Below are 15908 nucleotides of genomic sequence, written 5' to 3'. Positions count from 1 at the left end.
GGTAGCAGGGTTTCGCTTCATCGACCGAAACGGGAGCTGTTCCCCTCGCTAAGGCGGGAGGTAACCACCCAGGAGGAGAAAAATAACTCGGCGTAAAGCGAGCAGGGAGCTGGACAAATGCTCCGACGCAACCACGGTACCTCCTGCACCTCTCGCGCGAAGGGGCAGCATCCAGGAGGGGAAAGCGCTGGCCTAGCCCTGGGAGCTGCTTCAGACTATCTGCTTTCTTCCCAGCGCGATGCACGATTTCTATCAGAGGCACTAGTTAAGCCTGTTTGAATTTAAGCCTTCTTTCCTGAAAAAGAAAAAAAGAGAGAGATGGTTTCACAAGTGCTTTGTTTCCTTTGGTTGCTCTCAGCCTCCCAAGGGCTCTTTGAATGCCTTGGCTGAAGTAACCAAACTCAGAGGAACAGAGATCTTAAAGAAATAAAATCCTCTAAGGTTTTGTGAAATCCCGCATCAGGAAGGGGACAGACCCCTGAAAGGAAAGGCTGTTGCAGAGCTTGCTTAGGGCAGTAGGATCCCCACGAATCTACCCCAAAAAAGAAAAAAGCTCTAGAAAATCAGACCTAACTTCTACTGCTCATGGAAATCCCATTTTGAAGGATTACAGCCCTGTACTTTGAGACCATTAAAAAATAAAAATAAAAGCAAATCGCTCTCCAAGCACTAATTTTTTGAGGTCGTATAATGAGTATTTAAGGGTAGATACTTCTACTCAATTTTCCAACAGCAGATGCTCAAAGTTTTGCCCCAATTAGCCAAACTTTCCAAGATGTTAAGCATTCAGACGTTTCCAAACTCGCGGGGAGCTGCTGGGTGCTCAGCACTGTTAAAAAGACGCAACTGCTTACTTGTCCACATAAGGCCTCCTAACCTCGGGAACCTATTTTTGCAGATTACGGTCCTATTCTTTACCAACAGGGCCACAAATAGCTTTCCCCAATTTTGGTATAAAATGCTCGTCTGCCATATTTTCAGATGACCTGGGGTCATGTTTAAAGCGAGCACGCATTCCCCCAAACTCGGAAAAGCGGCCCACATCAAACAGCCCTCGATGGCCGGCCGCCCTTTCCCTGTTCAAGGCTACCTTTGTGCGTCGTTTGGGCCAGAGAAGCTAAAAATTCCCTGCGCCAGTCTCGGACACGGAGGCCAAGAGTGGGAAAAATTCCTCTGTTAATCTCCGGAGGGATCTGCGCCCGGGGACCTTCTTGCTCAGAGTCTAAATCGAACAAGGTTAAAGCAACAAGCTATTTTTCATGCCTTTCTGCTAGATCCGCGCCGATAACGTCGTAAGAGGGGTCTGTTTTCCGGCCACCACTTCTGAGGGAATAAAAACGAAAGAGCGCTCCAAATATAAAAGAAACAGAACCAAATGCAAGGAAAGATTTCAGAAATCATGCTTGAAACACTAACCGAACGCAGGGGGAAGGAGGAAAGGAGCAGACCTGCAGGTTCAGCTGTCTTTATGTCCCTTCAAGTGTGTTGGGAACTGCTTTGCTGCAAAGCAGGCAACGTGACGGAGGAGCCTGGGGACGGTTTCTTTGCCTGCATTTACACTTTCATCAGCCAAGGGCAGGCAGAGCGGCTCAGCGCTGAAGCAAAAGGACTGCTCCGTGCACAAAGGCACGGAGTTTCTATCAGGGATGAACGTCACACGGGCACGTTTCAAAGCCCCAACGCACGGGTTTTCAATCACTCCCCCTCTCATCAGCATTCATTTAGGGGATAGCGTATTAAAACCGTTCCTCGGCAAGTCCGTCGATCCATCGTACGCACGGGTGTGCTGCTGGTTTGACCGCAGCAGGGTTGCCAGCTCCGATTCGGAGCAAGCGCTTCTGAAAACCTCGACTGCAACACGCTAAAGCACGGTGCCAAGCGCCGGTGCGAGTTACGGGGTGCAACGGGAAAGGGAAGGAGAGATGCACCCAGAGGGCTCCTTGCTGGGGCAAATCTGGCCTTTTTCAGGACCCTCTCGATTCCAGCCGACATCTGCGATCTCCAAAAAAGACATCCATATTTACAGACTAAGATACACCCCTCAGCTGAACCAGGATGAATGTGGGGTATCCTCTCCCCTGACTCCGTTTCTGCCCCGACGCAGCGGCTCAGCCTTTCCCTCGCGGTCCAACGCCCTAAAGCGAACCTCAAAGTCCCCGGACCTGTGCTGAGGCAAGCGGAAAAACCAGATCGTCATTCAACTACTTCTCCCACCATCTCCTCTGGCCCTTTTTCCCCGGCCTCTTGCTCCATAAAGCACAATCTATTCCTGCCACGTCGGGCGAACCCGTCCGAGGCAAGACAGCGGCGGCAAAAGGGCAAAGCGAAGGGTTTTCCCCGCAGAACTGACACGGGAAGATCGTGCCTTGCTCGCTTGCTGACGAAGGCAGGCCGGCGCTCGCTCCGAGGAGCGAATTTCCCACAGCAGGGACTGTTTCTTACGTTTTGCATGCAGATGAAGCTTTGCTCGACTCCCAACAGCTGCAGAATTGCTGCAGCGCGCCGAGAGCGGGGCACGGGACAGAGAAAGCACCGGCTGGCTTTTGCCTGCTGAAACACACGCTGCCTTTACCGAGTCTTAACACCTCCACACCAGTTTTTAGGCGTCCCGCAGCACAGACAGCCGTGGGGACACGCACAGCGGGGCCTCGGCTGAGGATGGGAGCAGCCGACGCACCAGGTGAAGGTCCGACGCGGCCACGAATTCATCCCGATTGCATGCCTGTTCCCAGCTCCGCGCAGGCCGACTTCTTTAAAGCAATTCCCACCTGCCTCCGGTGCCTTGGCATCCCTGCGGGAAAGGCGGGGATATTTTTTAATTGCTGAGCAGACCCTCCTTCCCCGTGAGAGAGGAAACGACCAAGAACCACAGCTCCTTTCGGATGCAGGCGCGTTTTAGAGCATCGCTTACAGCTGGATTCTGTAAGATGACGCATTAACAGGTTTCTAGCTATTCCTCCATTTTATACGCTACAGATGTTTGCATTCAAAACACTCGCAAATGGGAGGCACGGGTATGTTTTGCTCTGATACCGGCAGTCCACATCAATCCTATTTCCCTTTCTGCTGGCTAGCGTTTAAGAGCTACCCCTGCTTTATCTCTGAAGCCTTTATATAACGACTGCTCTCAGTGCAGGCTCTGCTCTCTGTATGGAGCAGGGACACGGCCAGAAAGGATCCAAGAGCTTTAAAGCAAGCAGGGAAGAGGGAGGACTTCAGGCTTTCCCTGCCTGGGGTGGTGAAAGCGTAGGCAAGACACACACACGTCCAGTCGGTGCGTATTTTCCATCTCCAAGTCCCTGGCATCACTCACGTAACGCTGGCAAACTGCGAGCTGCACCGTTTCTCAGTCGGCCTCCGAGGAAAGAGCTCACCGCTTTCTGCGACGCTGAAGACACCACCTTCACCGCCATCCAGAAGGGAAGCAGAGTCTCTGAACGCAGCTATCGACAGGACAGACCTGGCGGAAAATCCACCGGCATGGGCAAAAGCTCTGCGTTCGCCTGGGCGAGAGGCAGCGCTAGGTTGTTTCTGAACAAAACAGATACAGATGACAAGAGCCATCATGGCTTAAATGCAAAGAGTGGTCACGAGAGACAAGGACAGGGCCTGGCAAAGCAAAGGGAGGAGAGATGTGTGCTGTAAACAAAACTCACATCACGCATCTGCTCTCCACCGCAGAGCACTGCTGTTGAACCCAGACACCGATGGATTTGTCTCCTGCGAGCCAGCCCTCCAAGCACCCTTCCAACGAGGCTCTGGCGGATTAATTTATAATAGCTAAAAAACTTCACCTGCCAATTTTTTAATCTCTCTGCCTTGAGATGTTTCACATTTCATAAGGCAAATTCCATTAGAGGCATTTCTCTAAACCACCCAAGCAAAGAAACAAATTAACATGCCGCCTGCCTTGCACAGACTAACCGAGGGACTAAAAGGCACCGAGAAGCACCTGAGCACTGTGGTTGCAGAATAGAGCTGTCAAAGACTACCACCACTTCACCGCTGTTTGCTAAGCTGCCTGTAAACCTGGGAGCCCAGAGAGGAAAAAGCTCAATATATTAAAACAGTAAAAGCAATTCCGAGCAACCAGAGGTGCCTCTGTCCCAAAGGACGGCGCGAACGTGATGAGCAGCTCAAACATCTGTACTTGTGCGTACGGAGGCAGTAACTCGTTTTCCCAAAGACCGGCACTGAGGTTTGAGCATCTCTTAATAACACCAGGCATGAAGGCTCCAAGAGGCTTTTGACCACGGTGGAAGAGTCAACGTGGACTTTCAGTGACAACCTGCAAAGTTTTAGCTCTGTGAAGGTGGAAATACGCCCTACATCTACTAAACTCAAAGGCCCATAAGCAATGAACGAACCAGATCAGGCAAAAAGCTAGAGAAAGATTTTACCCTTCCAGGATGCGTTCAGTGCCACAACAGCATTCTTCATTTAGATCTCATCCATCCCAATTTTCAGCCTGAAAGACACTACGCACATTCAGAGGAATTTCCATCTGTTTCATTAACCTGTTCCACTTTGAAGTATCAGACACCTGAAGCCAGCAGCTGTAATCGTAATTAGAGACATTATTCTGTGCCAGACATCAGTTCTTCACTTCTTTTGATTCCCAGGAGGCCAGGAGCTACAACATGGCTTTAGCGTGCTCAAGGTGATCCCAAATTTTTATTAAAAAGTTAGGTGTGCCTTCAATTAAATCGAGCTGTTAAACATCGCACTAAGTTTAGAAATGCACATGTATGCAAGGATCCTTCTACAGCACTCCCTCAAGGGTATATGGCTGCAAATGGAAATAAGTTAGGCTAAATTTTGAAAGTTTATTTTCAAAAGCGCGTCTCCTGGTTTCCTTCCTTGCATGCATGGGAACGTGTTTGTTTTGCTAAGAAACATCTCGCAGGCTGCGTTCTGATGTCTCAGGGATCAGCAGCACCGAACAAGGTTGCTTTGGGGAGACCATTGGCGTGGTCAGGTCAGGATGTTGCTTTTTTCAAAGCAAGGATGTGCCTTAGACCGTTTGCTCTCTTAATGCGAGACAAGTCATTCTGTAACGGGAAAAGAATCGCGATATGGGGCCAGACCAGAGTATTTCAGTAACGCGTCTCAGCAGGGACTGCTATTCACCGCTTCAGAAGAACGAGATGCAAAACACCATCAAGGACAATCTGGGCAATCTCAGGAGATCTTAAGGCATAACAGATTTTGAACAAATCCAAACGCGAGAATGTTTCCGTTATCGAAACTGTTTTTTATTCGTTAAGTCCTGCTAAACCCTTGCACTGCCCTGCAGCCAGGAGTCCCGTGCATGATTTATGTGGTGCACATACAACATTATAACACTGCCGTAGTTTGGGACTGTTGCCTGGCACTTTCATTTCAGCGAAGGCCAGCTCCGTTTCGCGGGTGTGCAGATAAACATGTGCAATTTAACCCTTCTCCAATGAAGCCTGCTTTTCATAAGCACGCACGTCGCTGCCTCCCAGCTCATTCTTGACACGAGGGTTTGAGAAGCAGATGACACTCTCAGGTGATGGCATCCAGCTGCACAACCTCCCTGTACCACCTGGTAACACCTTCGTGAAAAGCCATAGCAAAGAAATAATTAAGTCTCCTTTCAACTCCATAGAGCACGAGAGGCCCTGAACGAGGAAGCTCACCCCAAATCAAGGCTGTTTTGAAGAGTGTTATGAAACATGAACAACTGTTTTGAAAACTTGCCACTTTCTTCTTCAAGAGAAGGTTATGAAAACAGGACTTTTTGCTGGGGGCCAGGTTTTTGGACAGCTTTGTCAAGGGCAAACCACTCCATTTGCACTCAATGACTAAAGGGCAGGTTTCTCGCTCTCTCATGCTGCAGCCAAGACAGCCTCCCACAGCAGAAGGACCACATCTGATACAACCACCTTGGACCGGTGACAGTCCCTCCTCCTACCTCCTTTAGCCTGTTAGTTTTGTTGACACAACATCATCAAAGGCACCTTCCCCTCCGCTCACCAGGGGAAACCCGATCCTAAAGCTCCGGCAGCTCTTACTCAAAACACGGGCCAGCAACGGGCGCTGCTGAAACGGTAAAGACTGGAGATGGACCTGGGGAGACAGCAGGGCTAAGGGAATCAGACATAGATTTCTGCACAGTTACTGCATCATATCGAGGTTATCTGGGGATGTTTTAAGTACAAACTTTAAGCTCAAGCTCTTTACTCGTTTCACTTCTGGCTACAGCAGTGAAACACGGGGAGGATCAGGTCAGGGCATCCAACAAACTCGCTTTGCCTTCGAGCCTGTTTCCAGCCCGCAGTTTTAAGAAGAAGAGAAGCGCTCCCATCTCCCCAGCAAGAGCCAACGCGGCTTAACCGCAGGGAGAGGAAAACACCAGGAAACAAGCCCTGGGAAGTGTTACCCTCCTACCGGAAAGGCGGACTCGGGGCTCGTTGCTTGGCCGGCCTTTTCACAGCAAACAGGAAGAGCCAAGTCCTAAGTCTCCCGACCTCCTCCGAGATCGGAGCGGGAGGAGGGAGGCCCTGCGGCTGCCCGGCAGCAGGAATGCGTAGCGCCTCGAGGGTGGGGATGGAGATTTTTCGCATAGAGTTTTCTTGCCTTCTCATGTAGCTATAGGGAAGACTGCAGCGAAGGAGGGGGATCGCGCTCAGCCAAGGATAAGCAAAGCAGAAGCAACCGGGAAGACGCGCGGGCTCCAAGGCTCCAGCTGGCTCCATTCACGGCCGTTCCTCTCCCCGCAAAGACCTGGTCTTTATAAAATAAACAATGGCAACACAAACACAATAAAAGACTATTTCAAGGAAAGCTTTTCACCTCTACCCAGCAAGCTCCTGGGAGCAGAGGTGGTCTCTGGTGGGACTACCAGCATTTTTCCCTCTCCAGTGGGAAGAAGTATCTGCCAGTCTGGTGCGTGGCTCTGGCAGGCAGAGGCCAAGCGCAGGGCTCCTGCAGAAACTTGAACTAACAAATCCAGGAAAGGAGAAAGTCCGCAGAAAAACACAGTTGCTTTGGAAGCCTCAAGGGCACAGGCGGGTCAGGGAGATGATTGCTTGGAGAAAGGCTCTCATTCCTGCCCATCGATTACCCACTGCAGCCGGAGGATAACAGGAACGTAAAACACTGCTCAGAAGACGACATTAAAGGGTCTGGGTCAATGTTGATGGCTAAGGTAGCTTCTCCTAAGACCTGCCACACTGTTTTCAAAGCACAGAGAAGGAAGGATTCCCATGAAGAGCATTTCATAGACCTGCAAGGAAATGGGACAAGCCTTCCCTGGCATTAGCATAGTAGATCTGCACCCAGGGCCAAGTCCCAGGGGTCAGCAACCACACCAAAACCCTCAACACACAAGTTCCTCCCTCCACCCATTGCACTAGCTCCTCTGGGCCACTGTCCAGTCGGTTTTGGTTTCCTTCACGGCTGTTTCAGCTGCACAAAAGCTGCTTTTCAGGGAGCACTAGAGGACTATCGACACTGGAAGCGATCCTGCCCACGCCATCACGGCAAGAGCAGCATGCTGGAGCTTGAGTTAGAGGAGCGAGACTAACCCCAGCCTCTAGCTGGATAAACAAACCCCCGCTTAAAACACCTGCAACCCTCCATCGGATTATCCTCTGTGCAGATAGGCGAGGAGTCAAAGAAGAGCCCAGATTAACCATGCAAATGAAGCATCCCAACACCTCCCTTCTCCAGGCGTAGGGGATTGCTCCTTGCGAGCTGGGCTCTCCTCCCAGCAGCCGGGCTGAGCTGACAGCAATGAAGATGGGAGGAAAGTGCTCGTGGAGGAAGGCTCCTGCCTTCCACGGAGCAGCTAGCCGAGGAGAACGTTTCAGCTGTCATTTTGTACTCAAAATGACAAAACACAAGATGGTATCATTGATCTGAGTATAAAAGAAACGCAGTAAATTCCTGTGGGTGTTTCAACTCCTCTGCAGCTGGGAGCGACTAAAATTACACCCCAGCAGCAGAAGCTGACAGCAAACAAGCACCTCTCCTCCGCGGCCAGGGAACCAAGTCTGCACATTTCCCTCAAAAAGTAAATAAACCCTTCAGCTTCAGCCAGGCTGACCTCACCCGGCATCCACGCACGTCCTCCTTGCCAAGCTCCCCTCGCGCGCAGAGCGCGACGGTATCCTCGCACGCCTGTCTCCATCGGCACCTCCCCTCCTGGGTTCCCACATCATATAGCCATTAATTATCCTTCTGCTCGAGCTGCATTTGCACGCGGGAGTGAGAAAGGTGTAAAGTAACCCAAGGGGCCAGAAGAGCTCGAGGGAGAAGAGTTTAGAGGCATTCCTAAGATAGAGATCTTGCTAGCTACCCTCCTTTTAAAAAGCATTAAATTCCAGCAGTGAAAAGCGCTACAGAAAAAGCCAAGCATTGACTCCCTCGTTCTGCTACCGTCTAGAAAGTAGAAAGTCAATGCTGTTGTTTGAGATCTAAGCAAAAAGTCCTTTGAAACCTCAAAAATTAGGGTTTTTTTGAGGCAATTATCTCCCTCCTCCGTCTCAAAGACTAAAGAAACACAGCCCAAGTATTTCTTTGAAGGCTAAATATTTACTCCTTCAGTGCAACAGCTCAGACTTGAGATGAATTATCCAACCCTGACGTCATCTAGTCTAACGCCTCCGAGTACGAAAAGCAAAACGAAGATGCAGCTATGAACAAAAAAGGGAGCGTTCTCCTGGACCGCGTAGAGACCTCCACGTAGGGGAACGGGGTGAAGCTGCTTCAGCTCACTTGGGCCACCGCACTGGGCAAGGTCCAAGATACTTAGCTTGCTCCTGGCACCCTACTTTCACTTCCTTTAGCAAGTCCTACGCAGGCGTTTTCTGCTCCAACAGCAAAGTACGTAGAGGCGGAGAAAGTGGACTACAGGAAAAAACAAATTAGCTTCTTGACATAGGAAAGGCAGTCATGGTTGCTCCCTATGGGGCAAAGAACCAAGGACGTGCCACCTGCTCTAAAGAGCAGGTAGATCACAAGGTGAGCCTTAAGCGAGGACTGAAAGCAAGTTGTGAATGCAAGTATTTTTTCAGGACATAAGTAATGTCTCACTAGATTAGATGCCCATGCTAAATTAGGGCAAAAGTTATTGGGTGTCGCCGAACCTCTCCAAGCGAGACTCTGGTCTTGCGGAGAAGCCGTCATCTTCTTCTGGAGAAAGACCTACCCCGCGGAGGCTGTGCGATGAGCTATCTCAAACAAAAGGGTGGGAATTCCTCCGAAACCTCCGGCAGCAATTAGCTTGCCCACACCCCACGCTGAAGCAAGCGTTAATCAATCAAAGTCAGCCTTCCTTTTGAAATCCCTCTCGCATTACTTGCATCTCCCTCCAAGTTTCAAAGCTCTCGGCTTTTGCCCCCTCCAGTCACCATTCTTTCCCAGGCAGTGGGTGCCAACACTTCGGTTAGGGCACCGAAAAAGCAGCTATGTGCAAGAAACCACCACCGGCACAGGCACGGGTGACTCATCTTCTCTGAAGACAGGCGAACAAGAGCGCTCTGTTCGGCGAGACTGCCTCAAGTTTCAGTTGCGATCTGATCTCGCTGCATGTGCTCATGACAGCATGCAGAAACATTTCCTCGGGGGATCTTCCCATGGGACTTAACTCTGACACATATTCCCACAGGACTCGTTCTTTTCAAAGTGCTATCTGTGAGTAAGGCAGCGGGAATTTTGCTTTATAAAAATACCAACGAGGTGACGGAGACGCAGAGCTAGGTGCCGGCAGCCGGGTTCGTCAATGCAGCGCGAGCACTAACTGCGAGTCATGGCCCGCATTGAGTCCAACGGAAGAGCTTGTGAGGCTGCAAGAATAGCTATCCTGGGGCAGAGCAGAGGTCTGCATGGCCCGGCATCCTGTTTATGCTACCCATGGCCTCTTCTCCACCCCTGACCAGAGAGAAAGGAGCTGGAGAACATGACAGCAGAGAAGGAGGAAGAAATAAGTTACTTTCTACATACCTGTCCTGCATCAGCTTTAAGGTTCTGGCTTAGTTTTCTCTTCGTTTTAAATCACACCTTTATATGCTCCATGTCCAACACGGTTTGCTTAATTTTAGCGCTTAGACATCACACGCTACATTTGCCAATTCAAAAATCAAACTTAGTAAAAGTGTTAAGACCCGTGAAACCTTAAATCCAGAGAACTGTCATCACGCACAAAGTATGTGCCAACATTTTAAAGCCACACCTGAGTAACCCCAAGATAACCCTAGCAGGCAGAAACGTCTCAATTTTGGAGGACTTGAGGGAAGGATCTGATGGGAAAATACGGCTTTAAATGACAACCAAGTAGTCCACAATACCAGAGGCACGATACACAGGACAACTCAACAAGGAAAGCACGGCAGATGCTGAGCTATTCTCCCTTTCCTTTTCGTCTTCCCGCTCTTTGTTAAATGTAAAGCTTTTGCTGAAATTGGTACTTCCATACTCACTTTTCACCCACGAAGAGCTTCCCCCCAAATTCTTACACTTTCACCAAAGTTATTCCGGTCAAATACAGAGACATATGACAAACGAGTGCGTCATGTGCGACATTTCAAGCTCAAAACCAGTGTGGGAAAGACTCTGTGGCATTTTCCTGCTCTGCTCGGAGCGTGCGGACTGCAGGAATGTACCTGTTTTCCCACGCTTCCCTGGTGGTTGTGGGTAGCCAGCACGGGCATGTCTCATCCACTCCTCAAAATACCTGAAGTGGCAGCTACCAAAGCTCCTCAAAAACCGCTGTTTTGGGACAACGACTCCTATCAACACAGGCTGGAGACCTCAGTTAAGTGTCACTCATTTTACGTAGGACAGAATAGCACTGAATAGCTTCTCCAGACGAAGAGGAAAGCCAGGAGCAGCTCAATTCATTTCACAGTACAGCGCTGCAGGCATAGAGAGGCACAAATATTCTGCGTTTAAAAGATATATAACCTGAAAACCGTTCAGGCAACAACGTAGGAGGGGAAAAACACAGAATCAAACTGCTTAGCCCTGTGGGCAAGATAAAACCTGATAAAGGCTTCGGTGGTACGGAAGAGAGGCGGGAGAAGGGTTACGGATGGCTGAACATCCGTCACCTCTCACCTGATGCCAGAGGCCGGATCCACTCTTTGCTATTTAGGTCAAGTCTCCAGAGATCGTTGAAGGCAGCATTGCAACTGCTCTGCGTGCAGCCACCGAACACATACATCGACTGATTGGCGTCATAGTAACACGCACCTAAAAGAAAAAGAAAACCGAGATCAGTCATTTCCCTTCTCTGAGCCTAACATTTCTGGTCTTGCGCCCCGGGTTTCGGAGAGGAGAAAACCAAAACAGGCTGCAGTGACTTCAGTGAAACCATGGGCTCACTCATGAGCATCCTTGACCAACGTAAACCTACAGCAAGAGGCTTTTTAAGGCGATTATCTCCCCAAGCAGAGCCGCTCCTGAAAGTGCAAAGAAAGCAGCCTTAGACGCTTGCAGTTAATTAGATTAGCTACGATTAATGCATTCAGCACACTTACCTTTCTAAGTCGGTCCTCGCAGAGCAGCCAAATTTTACTAAGTGACTGCCCTGCGTACCTAAACCTGGTAACTTATCCCTCTTTCCCCAAGATGACAGCATTTTACCTTATCTCATCCTAGGAACACTCCACGGGAACATGTCTTGCATGAGCATCCTCTTTGCTGCTTAGGGGATGGAGTAGGGAAGCGAAAAGGGGGACAGGGAGAAAAACGAGTCTTGACACCCCCTCAGAAACAACTAGCGAGCTTTTGGCCCCCATCTTCGTCACATGAAGCTAAACGGCCCGGGATTCATGCATACATGCTTTAAGGCACATAGAGCGTGAACATGAGACGAGCCCTCCACAGGCAGTTTTGGCGTGGGCCCTACAACCTTTCCATCCCCTGACCTGAAAACAAGTGAGACAGCAACAGGCACGTTCCTCGACCAGATTCTGCTTTTAGAAATGCAATCCTCCCTTGACCTGACACAGCCTGAAAATCTCAATTCTCGGGTTTTCTGCAAGACTCTTTCCCCCAGAGCTTTGGCGAAGGCTGGCAGAAAGGACAAGCTTGTTTTTGAAGGCCTGATCTGTATCTTAAGGGTACTGCTCTGTTAGTTGCTGCATCTCCCGTTATGTACTTGATAGTCTCCAAGCACCAGGAATTTGGCAACGTGCACACAAACAGCCCCAAAACACGGAAGCACCACGTTCACAACCCAGGTTTCTCTCTCTAAAGCCCACCTCGATATACAAGTGCCCTTAAAGTCAAAAAAAGCTAACATTGACCCTACAAATGTGAATGAAGCCTCTACAGCACGGGGAGGAGGTTAAGGAAAGTGCTCCTCATAGATTCCTGGACCACGCGTTATGAAGTCTAGCAGGGCAAAAACATGGCAAATCATTTCCGTACATGTGTATGGAAATGCATGTATGTGCAATATAAAGACCACAATGTTTTATGCTCTGGGAAAGCTAAAGGGTTTCAGCAGGGGCTCGGAAGGAGCAGGACCAACTGCCCTCGCGATGACAAGCGATATATTGCCCAGCAGTGGAAAACCAAAAGCGAATGTCAAAGTTCAGCCAGGCAGCCCACGGCGCAGACCAGCAGCGGTTCTTCGGCTGACACGGAGGCAAGAAGTAATTTTTCTTATGCGGAAAACCCTCCACAGCGGCTCTCCAGGTCCAGGCTCAAGTATTGGCATAAATAACCAGCACGACAAGGGAAGCTACAAGATCAACGGCACGGGCAGGACAGGATTCTTGCTGTGAATGAGGATTTCAGAAAGAGACCAAAGAGCAAGAAGACTGCCAAAAGTTCACTGGAGGACATTTGACAATATTAGCACACAAGTAGAGCAGCTTGGAGCAAAAGCCGGGTTTTACTCCCCGACAAAGTAAGAGCCAAGGTAAGTGTGTTGTGGGGGACACAGCACCTGGGCAAGTTGCACCACTCCTTCTCCTTCTACATCACAAACTACACTTCGGTGTTCACCAACTCCCCAAGTTAAAAAATTAAAATAGATTCAGATTAGTTGACCTGACGGGACATGGGTCTAGGAGCTTGCGCTAAAAAAAGGGCTTTTTTTGTTGTTTCTTTTAAGAAAATGATAAGAAAAGATTCCAAATGGAGTATCTGGAGGGAAAGGAACCATCTGATGATGTTTTCTCTTGCTGCCCCAAGTAGGTTTCAGAGTGCATCGCCGCTGGAAGTCCCTGCTTTGCAGATTTATTCCAGCCCAGCACAAGCGTGCCCCGAGCTTCCAACGCCGCAGCCCTCGTTTTGCAGTCGGGAGGTTTGTACTTCCAGCGGGAAAGAGCTCTTTAACGCAGCCCACCCATACATACGCCGGCGATATTCATCTCGCCGCGGAGAGCCAGCCGGGCCGAATGAATCGCACGCAATAAAACGGCGCGTTCAAGCGCTCGCACACAATACCGCGGCTCAGCGGGGGCCGTGCCGGAGCCCGGCAGCCTCCGCGCTGCGCCCCGCGGCCTGACCTGGGGCTTGTCATGCAGATCACCTGCTGCCCCCGTTGAAAGGCCGCGGAAAAGCCAGCGGCCCTGGTGCCCTTGGCTTTCACCGACGGGTCCGGGGCACTTTGCTGACCGCACAGCGGGGCCGGGGGAGCCGCAGGATGAGGGCAACGTCCTGAGCTGGTTTTCATAACCTGAAACCACCCAGCTCTCGAGCATGGAAACCCCCAGGTCCCTATGGGCAACTAAACACTTGCCATCCTAAACCACATCTTTCCAAACGTTATAGCAATAAACACCTACCTGACCTAACTTCTGAGCTATCTCCCAGGGGGAGGACATGCTGCCAACGTAAACGCTGGGTTAGTAACCGTGCGGGCTTCAGGATTTACCTGCAACGGGATACAAGCTAAGCCAAGTGCTTGGCTTTGCACTGGAGCAGGCAAGGAGAGCTTGCGGGATGCCCCAGCACATCATCCGGGGAGCAGGATCGCTCTCTACGAGGAATAAGAGTATTTTATAGTATCTGTCCACTCCAGAAGAGGAAACCATATAGCTTTTTTACATGGTGACTCCTTGTATGCCAAAATGCCACCTCTACCCAGGAAGACAAGGGTAGCAGCCAACGCCTAATGTAGGTGCAACCAAAATCTGGTGTGCTGCAATGATGTTTTTGTGGGTTTTCTATTTAGTTTCTTGATAGTTCGCAGTTTCCCTAGACATCTAATCACAACAGGTTAAGAGCAACTGGAAGCTACCTCCTCTCCCAGCCAAACCCTCGGCGACCGCTGCTTTCGCACGCCAGCCCAGTCCAGCCAGTTTATTATTTTGGAGGGGAGGTGGCAGCATTCTTCTCCTCTATTTGGATTTAAAAACAGGCCAGCCAGCCAGGCACCGTGACGTCCGCGCAACGTGTATTTTAATCCCAGACCAAAATAATTTCAACTGTGCTTTCCTGCTGCTTCTTCGCAAGCCATTTAAAGCTCCTGAAGCCAAGCAAGACGGATCAGGTTGGCTAAAAGGAAAAAAAGAGACAGTACAGCTGAAAACTCCAGTTTGATACCAGCCTTTCAAATGTGTAGACTAACTCAGGGGAAAAGAGCGTCAGTGGTGCTTCCAGCTTTTTACTGGATGGAAAACAAGAAACCAAAAAGCCACTGGATACATTTTTTTCGTTTTAAAGCCCCAGTAAAAGTTAGGGTGTCGCAGAGTTTCAGTATGCCAGAGACAGCGTATTTTTGCAACTAGAGATGGGGAGATAAATATTTCTAATGTTTGAAGACGCCAATGCCCCGACCGCAAAGCCAGCTTAGTTTGAATATGTTTCTGTTTTCCCCTCTGTGCTGCATAGCAGCAACGAACAAAGCGTCAGAGATTTTCATCCAGAGCGTGAGATAACAAAAATAGAGCTCAGTGGCCTCTAATTGGGAAGGGAAAGCTGAATGCAAAACACGTGCCCTTGATGGCAATTAAAGGGCATTGACTTTTTAAACTTTAGGAATCAAAGTACACCAAATAAAGTAACCTATACACATGGGAGTCGAGTCCAAAGGTCATATTCCCCATTTGAGCCAGAAGGGCAAATCTGGGGGCGGTTGAACTCCCATTTCTATGCAACCCTCAAGCGCAAACATCACGGCAGCTTTGCTGCTAAACGTTGACATCCCCAACGTTATATATATATTATATATACAACGTCTTTCTGAAACTATCCCAGGATGCTGCTCCAATCGGTGCTGTTATCTGCAGAGATCACTTGTCCCAACTTCAAAGAGCTGCAACCGTAGAGAAATACGTGCCCTGCTTAGAAGCACCCTTCAGCTAAGGACGGAAAGCGCAGCCCTAGAAGTGCAGGCACCAGAGCTGAGGTTTAGTAAAGATACTGGTTGCAAAAGCTATCCGCCTCCTTTGAAAAGGGCCCCGGACTTGTAATTATTCCCCCTCTCCAATTCAGGATTATCTTCCCGCTCCTCGTGCGGAGCAGCATTCCCTGGAGCGCCCTGCCGAGCTGCAGCAGGGGCTTGGCATCACGAGGCAAGGGCTGTATATCCAATTATCAGCATCGCTTCCCTCGATGTGCGGTGGGTTTTCGGAGGCAACATCTGCCCGCCTAACCTTGCTTAGCTGGAGAGCTCCAGCGATCGCAACGCCAGGAGGGAGGGCCGCAAATGAAAGGCATCAACATCTCTTACCTTAATCCATGAAGTTATTTGCATTAGTCATCATGCTGGTAACAGGCTCCCCAAACCGTATGGGGAAAATCGGTCTTTAAAATTAGTCACTGCGGTACCAACCCGTCCATCAACGGATCGATACTTCCTGGCACGCCGCTCGCCGTTCCTCTGCTGCTTTTCCCTCCTCGCCTTCCTTCCGCACCTTCCGACACCGCGCTCCGACTGCAGCCAGCTATTTAACTGCATGAGTCACTGCACCGCTATAATT

General features: G+C 49.9%; 1 protein-coding gene across 9 annotated transcripts in view; it reads right to left on the bottom strand.

The window, feature by feature from the left end:
- The window catches only part of FBXO42 (F-box protein 42), a 51337-nt gene that overhangs the window by 13123 nt on the left and 22306 nt on the right, over positions 1–15908 (bottom strand). For all 9 annotated transcript variants that reach the window (XM_064497148.1, XM_064497143.1, XM_064497144.1 and 6 more), the window contains one exon: positions 11086–11220. In XM_064497148.1, coding sequence (XP_064353218.1) covers positions 11086–11220 — 135 coding nt within the window. The remainder of the gene's footprint in view (positions 1–11085; positions 11221–15908) is intronic.

Source organism: Dromaius novaehollandiae, chromosome 24, assembly GCF_036370855.1.
Source record: "Dromaius novaehollandiae isolate bDroNov1 chromosome 24, bDroNov1.hap1, whole genome shotgun sequence".
Taxonomy (NCBI): Eukaryota; Metazoa; Chordata; class Aves; order Casuariiformes; family Dromaiidae; genus Dromaius; species Dromaius novaehollandiae.
The sequence above is the reverse complement of the archived record's forward strand: the minus strand, read 5'-3'. Positions and strand labels throughout refer to the sequence as shown.